Below are 16645 nucleotides of genomic sequence, written 5' to 3'. Positions count from 1 at the left end.
GACAGTATAGGTCTATCAGGACAGTATAGGTCTATCAGGACAGTATAGGTAGGGGTCTATCAGGACAGTATAGGTCTATCAGGACAGTATAGGTAGGGGTCTATCAGGACAGTATAGGTCTATCAGGACAGTATAGGTCTATCAGGACAGTATAGGTAGGGGTCTATCAGGACAGTATAGGTCTATCAGGACAGTATAGGTAGGGGTCTATCAGGACAGTATAGCTGGGGTCTATCAGGACAGTATAGGTAGGGGTCTATCAGGACAGTATAGGTCTATCAGGACAGTATAGGTCTATCAGGACAGTATAGGTCTATCAGGACAGTATAGGTCTATCAGGACAGTATAGGTAGGGTCTATCAGGACAGTATAGGTCTATCAGGACATTATAGGTAGGGGTCTATCAGGACAGTATAGGTCTATCAGGACAGTATAGGTAGGGGTCTATCAGGACAGTATAGGTCTATCAGGACAGTATAGGTAGGGGTCTATCAGGACAGTATAGGTCTATCAGGACAGTATAGGTCTATCAGGACAGTATAGGTAGGGGTCTATCAGGACAGTATAGGTCTATCAGGACAGTATAGGTCTATCAGGACAGTATAGGTCTATCAGGACAGTATAGGTCTATCAGGACAGTATAGGTAGGGGTCTATCAGGACAGTATAGGTCTATCAGGACAGTATAGGTAGGGGTCTATCAGGACAGTATAGGTAGGGGTCTATCAGGACAGTATAGGTAGGGGTCTATCAGGACAGTATAGGTCTATCAGGACAGTATAGGTAGGGGTCTATCAGGACAGTATAGGTAGGGTCTATCAGGACAGTATAGGTCTATCAGGACAGTATAGGTAGGGGTCTATCAGGACAGTATAGGTCTATCAGGACAGTATAGGTAGGGGTCTATCAGGACAGTATAGGTCTATCAGGACAGTATAGGTAGGGGTCTATCAGTACAGTATAGGTAGGGGTCTATCAGGACAGTATAGGTCTATCAGGACAGTATAGGTCTATCAGGACAGTATAGGTAGGGGTCTATCAGGACAGTATAGGTCTATCAGGACAGTATAGGTAGGGGTCTATCAGGACAGTATAGGTCTATCAGGACAGTATAGGTCTATCAGGACAGTATAGGTCTATCAGGACAGTATAGGTAGGGGTCTATCAGGACAGTATAGGTCTATCAGGACAGTATAGGTAGGGGTCTATCAGGACAGTATAGGTCTATCAGGACAGTATAGGTAGGGGTCTATCAGGACAGTATAGGTCTATCAGGACAGTATAGGTCTATCAGGACAGTATAGGTAGGGGTCTATCAGGACAGTATAGGTAGGGGTCTATCAGGACAGTATAGGTCTATCAGGACAGTATAGGTCTATCAGGACAGTATAGGTCTATCAGGACAGTATAGGTCTATCAGGACAGTATAGGTAGGGGTCTATCAGGACAGTATAGGTCTATCAGGACAGTATAGGTAGGGGTCTATCAGGACAGTATAGGTCTATCAGGACAGTATAGGTCTATCAGGACAGTATAGGTAGGGGTCTATCAGGACAGTATAGGTCTATCAGGACAGTATAGGTCTATCAGGACAGTATAGGTCTATCAGGACAGTATAGGTCTATCAGGACAGTATAGGTCTATCAGGACAGTATAGGTCTATCAGGACAGTATAGGTAGGGGTCTATCAGGACAGTATAGGTCTATCAGGACAGTATAGGTAGGGGTCTATCAGGACAGTATAGGTCTATCAGGACAGTATAGGTAGGGGTCTATCAGGACAGTATAGGTAGGGGTCTATCAGGACAGTATAGGTCTATCAGGACAGTATAGGTCTATCAGGACAGTATAGGTCTATCAGGACAGTATAGGTAGGGGTCTATCAGGACAGTATAGGTCTATCAGGACAGTATAGGTTGGGGTCTATCAGGACAGTATAGGTCTATCAGTACAGTATAGGTAGGGGTCTATCAGGACAGTATAGGTCTATCAGGACAGTATAGGTAGTGTTCTATCAGGACAGTATAGGTCTATCAGGACAGTATAGGTCTATCAGGACAGTATAGGTAGGGGTCTATCAGGACAGTATAGGTCTATCAGGACAGTATAGGTCTATCAGGACAGTATAGGTCTATCAGGACAGTATAGGTAGGGGTCTATCAGGACAGTATAGGTCTATCAGGACAGTATAGGTAGGGGTCTATCAGGACAGTATAGGTCTATCAGGACAGTATAGGTAGGGTTCTATCAGGACAGTATAGGTAGGGGTCTATCAGGACAGTATAGGTCTATCAGGACAGTATAGGTAGGGGTCTATCAGGACAGTATAGGTAGGGGTCTATCAGGACAGTATAGGTCTATCAGGACAGTATAGGTAGGGGTCTATCAGGACAGTATAGGTCTATCAGGACAGTATAGGTAGGGGTCTATCAGGACAGTATAGGTCTATCAGGACAGTATAGGTAGGGGTCTATCAGGACAGTATAGGTCTATCAGGACAGTATAGGTAGGGGTCTATCAGGACAGTATAGGTCTATCAGGACAGTATAGGTAGGGGTCTATCATGACAGTATAGGTCTATCAGGACAGTATAGGTCTATCAGGACAGTATAGGTCTATCAGGACAGTATAGGTAGGGGTCTATCAGGACAGTATAGGTCATGGTATTTCAGAACTTTGACAGCATATAGTGCAATAGGAAAGAATTCACACCCCTTGACTTGTTCCACATTTTGTTACAGTCTTATTCTGAAATGCATCAAATGAAACATTTCCTCAGCAATCTACACACAATACCCCATAATGACAACCTGGGACTGAATACTTTCTGAATGCACGGTAGGTAGTGTGCTTGAGTTTGACGAGATGGAAAAGCAATTTAAAACACTCTGAACTCTACAACCACTGTGATTATTGTTATCTGACCATGCTGGTCATTTATGAACATTTGAACATCTTGGCCGTGTTCTGTTATAATCTCCGACCCGGCACAGCCAGAAGAGGACTGGCCACCCCACATAGCCTGGTTCCTCTCTAGGTTTCTTCCTAGGTTCCTGCCTTTCTGGGGAGTTATTCCTAGACACCGTGCTTCTACATCTGCATTGCTTGCTGTTTGGGGTTTTAGGCTGGGTTTCTGTACAGCACTCTGTGTCATCGGCTGATGTAAAAAGGGCTTTATAAATACATTTGATTGATTGATTGAACACAAAATGGACAGGATCCTTCAACTTTGGCAGACAGCTTTCCCAACATCATATTACTGTATAAAAGCATTGTGGTTTCAGGTTAGTACAATAGAAGTATCCCATACAGCCCTGGTATAACCTTCATACTGTATATTGTATTTAGCTCACCTTGAAATCTCTGTATCCTCCCATTTCCAAAAGGCATGGGCAGATTCAAGGGGATGTAGTGCTCGTGGTTGCATATGACACGCAGGAACTCAAACTTGAACTCAAAAAGAGTCTGAAAACAAGACACATGTACATAAGTGTTACTCCTAAGGTATAGTGGTGGAAATATGAATGGTATTGTAATAACTCAACATAATCATATCATCATGAGAACTACCCTGGGGTCTCCAGGCACAAAGCAGTGGATGTAGTGGTTGATCTGCTTGAAGACAAAGCCTCTGTCCATGAGGGTCAAACAGCGCTGTGGACACAGGAAGAAAATGAGTATTTCAGTAGAGCACAAGGATGACCATGTGTGCCCGTCTAGCTAATCAGATGGCGCCAGCTGACCTTGATGAAGACAGCCAGGCTGTGGTTGGCGTTGCGGGCTGCGTCCAAGTTGTCCTTGTACTTCTGGGTGATGTGGGGCATCATCATGTTGACCAGGGTCTCCACCGTGTGGTGGAAACCGGCCGAGAAACGCTGGTTCCTGGACACCTGAGAAATAGAGACAAGTTGTTACTGTCACAGCTGTTACTGTCACTGTTGTTACTATCAGAGTTGTTACTGTTGTTACTGTGACAGCTGTTACTGTCAGTGCTGTTACTGTCACTGTTGTTACTATCAGAGTTGTTACTGTTGTTACTGTCACAGTTGTTACTATCAGAGCTGTTACTGTCAGTGGTGTTACTCTCACAGCTGTTATTGTCACAGCTGTTACTGTCAGAGTTGTTACAGTCACAGCTGATACTGTTGTTACTGTCACAGCTGTTACTATTGTTACTGTCACAGCTGTTATTGTTGTTACTGTCACAGCTGTTACTGTCACAGCTGTTACTGTTGTTACTGTCACATCTGTTACTGTTGTTATTGTCATAGCTGTTACTGTTGTTACTGTCACAGCTGTTACTGTCACAGCTGTTACTGTTGTTACTGTCACAGTTGTTACTGTTGTTACTGTCACAGCTGATACTGTTGTTACTGTCACAGCTGTTACTGTCACAGCTGTTACTGTTGTTACTGTCACAGTTGTTACTGTTGTTACTGTCACAGCTGATACTGTTGTTACTGTCACAGCTGATACTGTTGTTACTGTCACAGCTGATACTGTTGTTACTGTCACAGCTGATACTGTTGTTACTGTCACAGCTGTTACTGTCACATCTGTTACTGTTGTTACTGTCACAGCAGTTACTGTCACATCTGTTACTGTTGTTACTGTGAGATTGATTTTGCGTTAGGATTCCAGAAGTGCCAGAGGATATATGACATATGAAAGTACTATGCAACTTCTTAATGTGGTCCTCGAGGAGCTACACACTTCCAACAACACATTGCTGTTTTCTTTCTGACCCCACCACAGCTGTTCCCAGAGAGAGGCCATCCCAGGTTGTGTTTCTGACCCCACCACAGCTGTTCCCAGAGAGAGGCCATCCCAGGTTGTGTTTCTGACCCCACCACAGCTATTCCTAGAGGGAGGCCATCCCAGTGAGCCACCACAGAACCACAGTAGAGGGAGCAACACTTAATGGAAACTCCCTGTTTCCTCTGTTCAGTGTGGCACACTCCTGAGGGACAGTAATGGTTCCTACAGCAGCTTCCTGATTATACATGGCCATGCCAGGGAGGAAACTCAGGGCTATGGTTGGTTAGGGGAGACTGCTGTGGATAGCGTTGAAGTGATGGTTAGTTATGAGACATGGCTGTGCTTTATTCTGTGTGAGGACTGTGGCAGCCCACATTGCTGCGCATGTTAGGAGCTCAAAATGTTAAGCTGACATTTATATCATAGAAAAAAAGGCTTAGTCAAGTGTCACAACAGACTTACCCTCACTTTACTGCTCTCAATCAAGTACTGTGCCATGGACTTCACTAAGGCTTCGAAGAAATACCACGAGTACTATGAAACAGAGATACAGAAACAAATACAAATCAATGCAAACATGAAACTTGATGTTAATGTCCAGAAAACCCTTATTCACCCTGTTGCTGTGCTGTTCATTACCTTTAGCAATTTGTTGCTGGTGAGGAAGTCTGTGGAAGGCTTTAGAATTGCAGTCATGGCTTTGGCCAGCTCCTCGTGAACTGTTCTCGTGGTAGAGGATGTGTATGGCTCGGTCTTAAACACATACTGAACCAGGGAGGGAGAAAAAAACAACATCATGTTCTACAACTACACAGTAAGTAATTGTGCCCTATGACAAATGGACCAGTACCATGCTTACCTGGCTAACTTAGTGCAAATTGAGAAATTATGTGACTAAACTCAACAAAAAGAAGAATAAACTGTATTATGAAGCCAAGATCAATGATATAAAGAATGTTGGAAAAAAACTTTGGAGTACTTTAAATGAAATGTGCAGAAAGACGTTCAACTCCATCTTTCATCCAATCAGATGGCTTATTCATCACAAAACCATTTGATGTTGCCAATTATTTTAATGATTATTTAATTGGCAAAGTGGGCTAACTTGGGCAGGAAATGCCAACAATGAACAGTGAGCAATTGTATTCATGGATAAAAAACAAATAATTAAAGAAAAGCATTGCAAGTTAGAATTTTATGAAGTTAGTGTGGGAGAGGTGGAAAGATTATTGTTATCGATCAATAATGACAAACCTCCTGGCATTGACAACTTCGATGGAAAGCTACTGAGGATGGTAGCTGACTCTATAGCCACTCCTACAGAGGATGGTAGCTGACTCTATAGCCACTCCTATCTGTCATATCTTCAATCTGAACATAGAGGAAAGCATTTATTCATCAGGCCTGGAAGGAAGCCAAATTATTCCGCTACCCAAGAGTGGTAAAGCGGCCTTTACTGGTTCTAACAGCAGACCTATCAGCTTGCTGCCAGCTCTTAGCAAACTGTTGGAAAAAATGATGTTTGACCAAATACAATGCTATTTCTCTGTAAACAAATGAACAACAGACTTTCAGCATTCTTATTGACAAGGGCACTCAACATGTACTGCACTGACACAAATGACTGATGATTGGTTGAAAGAAATTCATAATAAGAAGATTGTGGGCGCTGTACTGTTAGATTTCAGTGCAGATTTTGATATTATTGACCATAACCTTGTGTTAAAAAAAATTGTGTTATGGCTTTTCAACCTCTGCCATATCGTGGATTCAGAGCTATCTATCTAATAGAACTCAGAGAGTTATATTTAATGGAAGCTTCTCTAATGTCAAACATGTAAAGTGTGGTGTACCGCAGGGCAGCTCTCTAGGCCCTCTACTCTTTTCTATTTTTACCAATGACCTGCCACTGGCATTAAACAAAGCATGTGTGTCCATTTATGCTTATGATTCAACCATATACGCATCAGCAATCACAGCTAATGGGGTCACTGAATCCCTTAACAAAGAGTTGCAGTCTGTTTTGGAATGGGTGGCCAGTAATAAACTTGTCCTGAACATCTCTAAAACTAAGAGCATTGCATTTGGTACAAATCATTCCTTAAGTTCTAGACCTCAGCTGAATCTGGTAATGAATGGTGTGGCTGTTGACAAAGTTGAGGAGACTAAATTACTTGGTGTAACCTTAGATTGTAAACTGTGATGGTCAAAACATATAGATTCAATGGTTGTAAAGACGGGGAGAGGTCTGGCCGTAATAAAGAGATCCTCCGCTTTTTTTGCACCACACTCCACAAAGCAAGTCCTGAAGGCTCTAGTTTTGTCTAATCTTGATTATTGTCCAGTCGTGTGGTCCAGTGCTACAAGGAAAGACCTACAGTGCCTTGAAAATGTATTGATCCCCCTTGGCGTTTTTCCCATTTTGTTGCACTACAACCTGTAATTTAAATATATTTTTATTTGGACTTCATGCAATGGACATACACAAAATAGTCCAAATTTGTGAAGTGAAATTTAAAAAGTTCACTTGTATCAAGAAATGCTAAAAAAAATCTAACTGAAAAGTGGTGTGTGCATATGAATTCACCCCCTTTACTATGAATGAAGCTAAATAAGATCTGGTGCAACCAATTACCTTCCGAAGTCACATAATTTGTTAAATAAAGTCCACCTATGTGCAATCTCAGTGTCACATGATCTGTCACATGATCTCAGTATATATACACCTGTTCTGAAAGGCCCAAAATCATTTTTTTTAAATGGAAAGAATATGGCACCACAACAAACCTGCCAAGAGAGGGCCGCCCACCAAAACTCACAGACCAGGCAAGGAGGGCATTAATCAGAGAGGCAACAAAGAGACCAAAGATAACCCTGAAGGAGCTGCAAAGCTCCACAGCGAATATTGGAGTATCTGTCCATAGGACCATTTTAAGCCGTACACTCCACAGCTGGTCTTTACGGAAGAGTGGCCAGAAAAAAAGCTATTCCTTAAAGAAAAAAATTTGCAAACGCGTTTGGTGTTTGCCAAAAGGCATGTGGGAGACTCCCCATTCATATGGAAGAAGGTACTCTGGTGAGATGAGACTAAAATGTATGTCTGGCGCAAACCCAACACCTCTCATCACCCCGAGAACAACATCCCCACAGTGAAGCATAATAAGTGTGTCTGTCAGAGCTGTGTGTAAGTTGACTATGCAAACAATTTGGGATTTACAACACATTAATGTTTCTTGTAAAAAGAAGAAGTGATGCAGTCAGTCTCTTCCAGATAAGACAAACAGCAGGACAATGATCCGAAGCATACTGCTAAAGCAACACTCGAGTGGTTTAAGGGGACACATTTAAAAGTCTTGGAATGGCCTAGTCAAAGTCCACACCTCAATCCAATTGAGAATCTGTGGTAGGACATAAAAGATTGTTGTACACCAGCAGAACCCGTCCAACTTGAAGGAGCTGGAGAAGTTTTGTCTTGAAGAATGGGAAAAAATCCCAGTGGCTAGATGTGCCAAGCTTATAGAGACATACCCCAAGAGACTTGCAGCTATAATTGCTGCAGAAGGTGGCTCTACAAAGTATTGCCTTTGGGGGTGAATAGTTATTCATGCTCAAGTTCTGTATTTTTTCTTATTTCTTGTTTGTTTCGCAATAAAAAATAGTTTACATCTTAAAAGTGGTAGGCATGTTGTGTAAATCAAATGATACAAACCTCCCAAAAATCTATTTTAATTCCAGGTTAAAAGGCAAAAAAATAGGAAAAATGCCAAGGGGGTGAATACTTTCGCAAGCCGCTGTAGTTACACTGCAGCTAGCCCAGAACAGAGCGGCACGTTTTGCTCTTAAATGTAATCATAGGGCTGATATAAATACTATGCATGCCAGTCTCTCTTGGCTAAGAGTTGAGGAGAGACTGACTGCATCACTTCTTCTTTTTATAAGAAACATTCATGTGTTGAAAATCCCAAATTGTTTGTATAGTCAATTTACACACAGCTCTGACACACACACTTATCCCAACAGACATGCCACCGGGGGTCTTTTCATAGTCCCCAAATCCAGAACAAATTCAAGAAAGCGTATATTATTATATAGACCCCTTATTGCATGGAACTTCCTTCCATCTCATATTGCTCAAATAAACAGCAAACCTGATTTAAAAAAACAGACAAAGCAACACCTCACAGCACCTCTCTCCTATTTAACCTAGATAGTTTGTGTGTATGTATTGATATGTAGGCTACGTGTAGGTCTGTATTTGAGCTGTTCTTGTCTATTGATGTTCTGTATTATGTCATTCTGTATTATGTTTCATGTTCTATGTGGACCCCAGGAAGAGTAGCTGCTGCTTTTGCAACAGCTAATGGGGATCCTAATAAAATACCAAATACCATGTAATGGATCAGTACCTTGCTTACCTTGACATATGATAAATGGACCAGTACAATGCTTACCTTGGCATATGATAAATGGACCAGTACCATGCTTACCTTGACATATAATAAATGGACCAGTACCATGCTTACCTTGGCATATGATAAATGGACCAGTACAATGCTTACTGTGGCATATGATAAATGGACCAGTACCATGCTTACCTTGACATATGATCGTAGGTAGTGTTCCAGCCCTTCTTCGTGGCACTGGGAAACAATGTGAATCATGACTCTGAAAGGACCAGAAATCAGATGTAAGAGCAGGTCAATACTCAGGCCTCACAGAGAACCCAATTAAGAACATATGTCTATGGGAGTCTCCCAAGTGGCACTCTATTCCATATACAGTGCACTACTTTTGACCAGAACCCTGTGGGGGAATAGGGTGTCATTTTGGGACACAGACTAACACTACTGACTTGGTGACGTTGACAGCCACCTCCTCATGGGTGGCACTGGTCAACACACGGAATAGCTGGTTGAGAGTGGTGGGCAGGAACTGTATCATCACAGAACTCTCCATAGCGTGTAGACTCTGAGGAGAGAAGAACATAGGGTCACTAACACACTGAAGGCCTTGTATTTCCCCGAGGCAAAATGCTGATCCTGCAGAATGTCATCCACAAGCACATCAAAGACAGGCGTAACTGCATTAACAGAACTGACATGTTAAAATTACTCGTAAGGAGAGATGAAATTAGAAACAGCTTCAATCTAAGTGCTTGGTGGCGTACAGTAAACAGGCACTCCCAAGCCGGCTCTAATCAGTCTCTGATGAGGAGGTGAAAGTTGCATCTCACCGAGAGCGGCGGAAACCAAACACACAGTTGCGTAACAGGAAACGGAAGCAGCAAAGAATAACAGGACACACCTGAGAACAAGCATGTTAATCACACACACCTACGAGTTAGTTCCTGAGCGGCCCGTTGGTGCATCACTCCGCACGGGCCAAGGCCTGCCAAGTTATCTGACAACCTGCCAGGGAAACAACTCTCTGCTAGACCTGGCCTTGGGTGACCATTGTTTGTGTGGAATAGTGTGTTTACACGAGCACCCAAGAGATTCATCTGAATATGTGTCCCTGCTCATGTCAGTGTTCAGAGGGGGGAAATGGAGAGAGCACCTGTGGACTGGAGCTGAGGGTAATGCTAGCATTGTCCCACCCAGGCCTGAGTAAACAAGCACTGACTTATTAACATCCTGGGCAAATCAGACAGCCTGGATGGCAGAGAGAGTGATGGGTGACAGGTGTTGGAGGGAGGGAGATCGAGAGCCAGAATGGATACATTAACGTGTTTTCTCTCAAGCCACCCTATTCGGCGCACAACAACAGGTGTCATGTCTTTCAGACCCCAGTCAGACAGGTCTTCACACATCCTGGTCATGCCCACGGAGTTGCCACCGTCACTGACAATGCTTTACCTTCAGATACTTGACCAGCTCTCCTCCTGTCCCCTGGGCTGCAGACTCTGTGCTCTGACAGTGACCAAAGAAATTGTGCAAATGTTGATCCTACAGAGAGGAGAAGTAGGAGAATGTTAGAAAACAAGATGTCTAGAAGAGGCGGTGGAGATCATGCATTTAAAAACCCTGCATCGGTTACGTCACTGAACTAATCTGAGAAATTAAACCCAACCTGAGTGTACACAGTGGAGACGAGGTGAGTGGACACCTTGAACAAAGGCTTGCCTCCATCCACCCATTTGATTTCAGGATGCTGCTGCGTGGGACATAGGACATATTTTAACAATACTAAAAACAAAGTCACTGGTTATCATACTACAAAGGTGGTGTATTGGATTAACCTACAGTATAGTAAAGTAAAGGCCTTTAGTGTACTCTAGGTGGGTACAACACAATACAGAGAAGAGAATTAAAAGCTCAAGTTGAAACAACTAATTACCAGTCATTAACTTAGCCTTGTTGTATTCCCACGCAATTAGCTTAACATTGTTAAGTCTCACTGCTGTGTGCTTTCACTTCCCCTGATTGGCTGAGATAATGACATCTCACACAACCTTGAGGCAGACAACAAGCCCCTTGTAAGGCAATGTACCACTCAGAAAGGTTCTGTTGCTCTCTCTTTCCTCCACTACTTACAGGTTACATTTTACCGATAGAAAATGACTGGATTGGTTTAAATCTGTTTTTCTTTAAAACCGTTATGTTCTTTCAGATGTGTGGTGATAAAGGAGTCACGGAAAAGGGAAAGGAAGTGTGTAGTGTGTGTGTGTGTGTGTGTGTGTGTGTGTGTGTGTGTGTGTGTGTGTGTGTGTGTGTGTGTGTGTGTGTGTGTGTGTGTGTGTCTCGTGTGTCTCGTGTGTCTCGTGTGTGTGTGTCTTGTGTGGATGTGTTTAACTATACTTGTGGGGACCAGAACAAAAATTTGACCAACTGGGGACATTTTGTTAGTCCCCCCGAGGTCAAATACTATTTCTAGGTGGTTTAGGGTTAAGGTTAGAATTAGTGTTAATGTTAGAATTAGTGTTAGGGTTAGAATTAGGTTTAGGGTTAAGGTTAGGTTTTTGGGTTAAGGTTAAGGTTAGGGTTAAGGTTAGGTTTAGAGGTTAGGGAAAATAGGATTTTGAATGGGACTGAATTGTATGTCCCCACAAAGTTAGCTGCGCAAGACTGTGTGTGTGTGTGTGTGTCTGTGTGTGTGTGTGTGTGTGTGTGTGTGTGTGTCTTGTGTGTGTGTGTGTGTGTGTGTGTGTGTGTGTGTGTGTGTGTGTGTGTGTGTGTGTGTGTGTGTGTGTGTGTGTGTGTGTGTGTGTGTGTGTGTGTGTGTGTGTGTGTGTGTGTGTCTGAAGGGAGAGCTACCTTGCTGACAACCTCTTGACAGTTGAGGTAGCCAGCGGGCAGGTTGGCAGCCACGGGGACGTGACTCTCATTCATGATCACCCTGCCATCCTTCAGCAGAGGGAGCCAGGCGTAACCCACTGAGGACAGACAAGAACAATGAGAGACAAGACAGGCAGTCAGCTTACAGACAGTGTCATACCTAACAGTGACCCAGCACTGGGAGAATAGGGAAAGCTTGCAGACAGTGTCATACCTAACAGTGACCCAGCACTGGGAGAATAGGGAAAGCTTGCAGACAGTGTCATACCTAACAGTGACCCAGCACTGGGAGAATAGGGAAAGCTTACAGACAGTGTCATACCTAACAGTGACCCAGCACTGGGAGAATAGGGAAAGCTTACAGACAGTGTCATACCTAACAGTGACCCAGCACTGGGAGAATAGGGAAAGCTTACAGACAGTGTCATAACTAACAGTGACCCAGCACTGGGAGAATAGGGAAAGCTTACAGACAGTGTCATACCTAACAGTGACCCAGCACTGGGAGAATAGGGAAAGCTTACAGACAGTGTCATACCTAACAGTGACCCAGCACTGGGAGAATAGGGAAAGCTTACAGACAGTGTCATACCTAACAGTGACCCAGCACTGGGAGAATAGGGAAAGCTTACAGACAGTGTCATACCTAACAGTGACCCAGCACTGGGAGAATAGGGAAAGCTTGCAGACAGTGTCATACCTAACAGTGACCCAGCACTGGGAGAATAGGGAAAGCTTACAGACAGTGTCATACCTAACAGTGACCCAGCACTGGGAGAATAGGGAAAGCTTACAGACAGTGTCATAACTAACAGTGACCCAGCACTGGGAGAATTGGGAAAGCTTACAGACAGTGTCATACCTAACAGTGACCCAGCACTGGGAGAATAGGGAAAGCTTACAGACAGTGTCATACCTAACAGTGACCCAGCACTGGGAGAATAGGGAAAGCTTACAGACAGTGTCATAACTAACAGTGACCCAGCACTGGGAGAATAGGGAAAGCTTACAGACAGTGTCATACCTAACAGTGACCCAGCACTGGGAGAATAGGGAAAGCTTACAGACAGTGTCATACCTAACAGTGACCCAGCACTGGGAGAATAGGGAAAGCTTACAGACAGTGTCATACCTAACAGTGACCCAGCACTGGGAGAATAGGGAAAGCTTACAGACAGTGTCATACCTAACAGTGACCCAGCACTGGGAGAATAGGGAAAGCTTACAGACAGTGTCATACCTAACAGTGACCCAGCACTGGGAGAATAGGGAAAGCTTACAGACAGTGTCATACCTAACAGTGACCCAGCACTGGGAGAATAGGGAAAGCTTACAGACAGTGTCATACCTAACAGTGACCCAGCACTGGGAGAATAGGGAAAGCTTACAGACAGTGTCATACCTAACAGTGACCCAGCACTGGGAGAATAGGGAAAGCTTACAGACAGTGTCATACCTAACAGTGACCCAGCACTGGGAGAATAGGGAAAGCTTGCAGACAGTGTCATACCTAACAGTGACCCAGCACTGGGAGAATAGGGAAAGCTTGCAGACAGTGTCATACCTAACAGTGACCCAGCACTGGGAGAATAGGGAAAGCTTACAGACAGTGTCATACCTAACAGTGACCCAGCACTGGGAGAATAGGGAAAGCTTACAGACAGTGTCATACCTAACAGTGACCCAGCACTGGGAGAATAGGGAAAGCTTGCAGACAGTGTCATACCTAACAGTGACCCAGCACTGGGAGAATAGGGAAAGCTTGCAGACAGTGTCATACCTAACAGTGACCCAACACTGGGAGAATAGGGAAAGCTTACAGACAGTGTCATACCTAACAGTGACCCAGCACTGGGAGAATAGGGAAAGCTTACAGACAGTGTCATACCTAACAGTGACCCAGCACTGGGACAATAGGGAAAGCTTACAGACAGTGTCATACCTAACAGTGACCCAGCACTGGGAGAATAGGGAAAGCTTACAGACAGTGTCATACCTAACAGTGACCCAGCACTGGGAGAATAGGGAAAGCTTGCAGACAGTGTCATACCTAACAGTGACCCAGCACTGGGAGAATAGGGAAAGCTTACAGACAGTGTCATACCTAACAGTGACCCAGCACTGGGAGAATAGGGAAAGCTTGCAGACAGTGTCATACCTAACAGTGACCCAGCACTGGGAGAATAGGGAAAGCTTGCAGACAGTGTCATACCTAACAGTGACCCAGCACTGGGAGAATAGGGAAAGCTTACAGACAGTGTCATACCTAACAGTGACCCAGCACTGGGAGAATAGGGAAAGCTTACAGACAGTGTCATACCTAACAGTGACCCAGCACTGGGAGAATAGGGAAAGCTTACAGACAGTGTCATACCTAACAGTGACCCAGCACTGGGAGAATAGGGAAAGCTTACAGACAGTGTCATACCTAACAGTGACCCAGCACTGGGAGAATAGGGAAAGGTTACAGACAGTGTCATACCTAACAGTGACCCAGCACTAGGAGAATAGGGAAAGCTTACAGACAGTGTCATACCTAACAGTGACCCAGCACTGGGAGAATAGGGAAAGCTTGCAGACAGTGTCATACCTAACAGTGACCCAGCACTGGGAGAATAGGGAAAGCTTGCAGACAGTGTCATACCTAACAGTGACCCAGCACTGGGAGAATAGGGAAAGCTTACAGACAGTGTCATACCTAACAGTGACCCAGCACTGGGAGAATAGGGAAAGCTTACAGACAGTGTCATACCTAACAGTGACCCAGCACTGGGAGAATAGGGAAAGCTTACAGACAGTGTCATACCTAACAGTGACCCATCACTGGGAGAATAGGGAAAGCTTACAGACAGTGTCATACCTAACAGTGACCCAGCACTGGGAGAATAGGGAAAGCTTGCAGACAGTGTCATACCTAACAGTGACCCAGCACTGGGAGAATAGGGAAAGCTTGCAGACAGTGTCATACCTAACAGTGACCCAGCACTGGGAGAATAGGGAAAGCTTACAGACAGTGTCATACCTAACAGTGACCCAGCACTGGGAGAATAGGGAAAGCTTACAGACAGTGTCATACCTAACAGTGACCCAGCACTGGGAGAATAGGGAAAGCTTACAGACAGTGTCATACCTAACAGTGACCCAGCACTGGGAGAATAGGGAAAGCTTGCAGACAATGTCATACCTAACAGTGACCCAGCACTGGGAGAATAGAGAAAGCTTGCAGACAGTGTCATACCTAACAGTGACCCAGCACTGGGAGAATAGGGAAAGCTTACAGACAGTGTCATACCTAACAGTGACCCAGCACTGGGAGAATAGGGAAAGCTTACAGACAGTGTCATACCTAACAGTGACCCAGCACTGGGAGAATAGGGAAAGCTTACAGACAGTGTCATACCTAACAGTGACCCAGCACTGGGAGAATAGGGAAAGCTTACAGACAGTGTCATACCTAACAGTGACCCAGCACTGGGAGAATAGGGAAGAATGGAAACTGGCACAGGCACAAATCATCCATCATTCTAGTGGGGAAAATTTGTTTGGATGGTTTAAGACTGGATGTAGGCCTGAGTCACATGGGTCTGTATCCTGGGTCTGGTGTCTACCTTGTGTCTCCACCACGTCTCTCTTCTTGGCGCTGGCCTTGCTGTTGCTGTCACAGCTGACGTGGAAGAAGGTGAACAGCAGATGGTGCTTCTCATTGAGCTGAGTGGGTAGCGCAATCTTAAACTGAGGAACAAGAACAGGAACATACACGCTCAGGGTTAGAATACACACTTCTACTGCTTCGTCTACTCACTACTTACTCTAAAGTATTCTTTAAAATGTAACTGTGCATTCTGCATGATTCAGTCTGGTCGACTGCGAGCATGAATTAAATCAAATAGAAAACCCATCAGTACCTCATCATAAAACTCTGGGCTGTGTTGGTGATGTAATACTGCAGCAGAGGCATTCTCTGTAAACAGAGGTCCTCCTGGTCGACCATAGATGCACTGTGGGTAATAATAACAATAATTTTGTTATTAGGCTACCTGGTGTGGCAGGTAGCCTAGTGGTTAGAGCATTGGACTAGTAACCGAAAGGTTGCAAGATTGAATCCCCGAGCTGACAAGGTAAAAATCTGTCATTCTACCCCTGAACAAGGTAGTTAACCCACCCATCTTTCATGTTCCCTAGGTTGTCATTGAAAATAAGAATTTGTTCTTAACTGACTTGCCTAGTTAAATAAAATAAAAAATAAAATAAAATGTTATTCCCCGAAGTGGTATACTGTTCCTCTTGTACCAAACGACACTGTGGCATCCGATGAACTCTGCTGAGAAGGAGTCATATGAGTAGTAGCTTACCTTGAGCGAAACAGCCTCCTCTCCGTCAGAGTCCTTGAACTCGATGCAGACAGCTATGTTTCTAGCCTGAGGAGAGAGCAGACAGAATAATCCGAATAAAAGCTGACCCATGTGGAGATGCTGGAGGGAAACACATTTATGCTGGACACATTTATAGTAAAGTTGGAAAAGTAATATCATGATATTTAGTAGTCTCTCGTGACAGATTGTTACATGTAATCAAGTCTCTTTTTAGGCTCCCAAATGGCGCAGCAGTCTAAGG

The 16645-nt window shown here is 44.2% G+C and overlaps 1 protein-coding gene across 15 annotated transcripts in view; it reads right to left on the bottom strand.

Annotated features, from left to right (window-relative positions):
* Window positions 1–16645, bottom strand: part of LOC112224885 (dedicator of cytokinesis protein 9-like) — a 176600-nt gene that overhangs the window by 36419 nt on the left and 123536 nt on the right. For 14 of the 15 annotated variants that reach the window (XM_042306723.1, XM_042306714.1, XM_042306719.1 and 11 more), the window contains exons 18-30: window positions 16384–16449; window positions 15937–16029; window positions 15640–15763; window positions 12011–12129; window positions 10827–10910; window positions 10613–10702; window positions 9610–9725; window positions 9353–9422; window positions 5397–5522; window positions 5220–5291; window positions 3743–3889; window positions 3570–3653; window positions 3353–3464 (exon numbers count right to left, since the gene is read on the bottom strand). In XM_042306723.1, coding sequence (XP_042162657.1) covers window positions 3353–3464; window positions 3570–3653; window positions 3743–3889; window positions 5220–5291; window positions 5397–5522; window positions 9353–9422; window positions 9610–9725; window positions 10613–10702; window positions 10827–10910; window positions 12011–12129; window positions 15640–15763; window positions 15937–16029; window positions 16384–16449 — 1303 coding nt within the window. The remainder of the gene's footprint in view (window positions 1–3352; window positions 3465–3569; window positions 3654–3742; window positions 3890–5219; window positions 5292–5396; window positions 5523–9352; window positions 9423–9609; window positions 9726–10612; window positions 10703–10826; window positions 10911–12010; window positions 12130–15639; window positions 15764–15936; window positions 16030–16383; window positions 16450–16645) is intronic. The other variant, XM_042306710.1, reaches the window with a different exon arrangement.

Source organism: Oncorhynchus tshawytscha, linkage group LG26, assembly GCF_018296145.1.
Source record: "Oncorhynchus tshawytscha isolate Ot180627B linkage group LG26, Otsh_v2.0, whole genome shotgun sequence".
In the NCBI taxonomy this organism is placed as follows: Eukaryota; Metazoa; Chordata; class Actinopteri; order Salmoniformes; family Salmonidae; genus Oncorhynchus; species Oncorhynchus tshawytscha.
The sequence above is the reverse complement of the archived record's forward strand: the minus strand, read 5'-3'. Positions and strand labels throughout refer to the sequence as shown.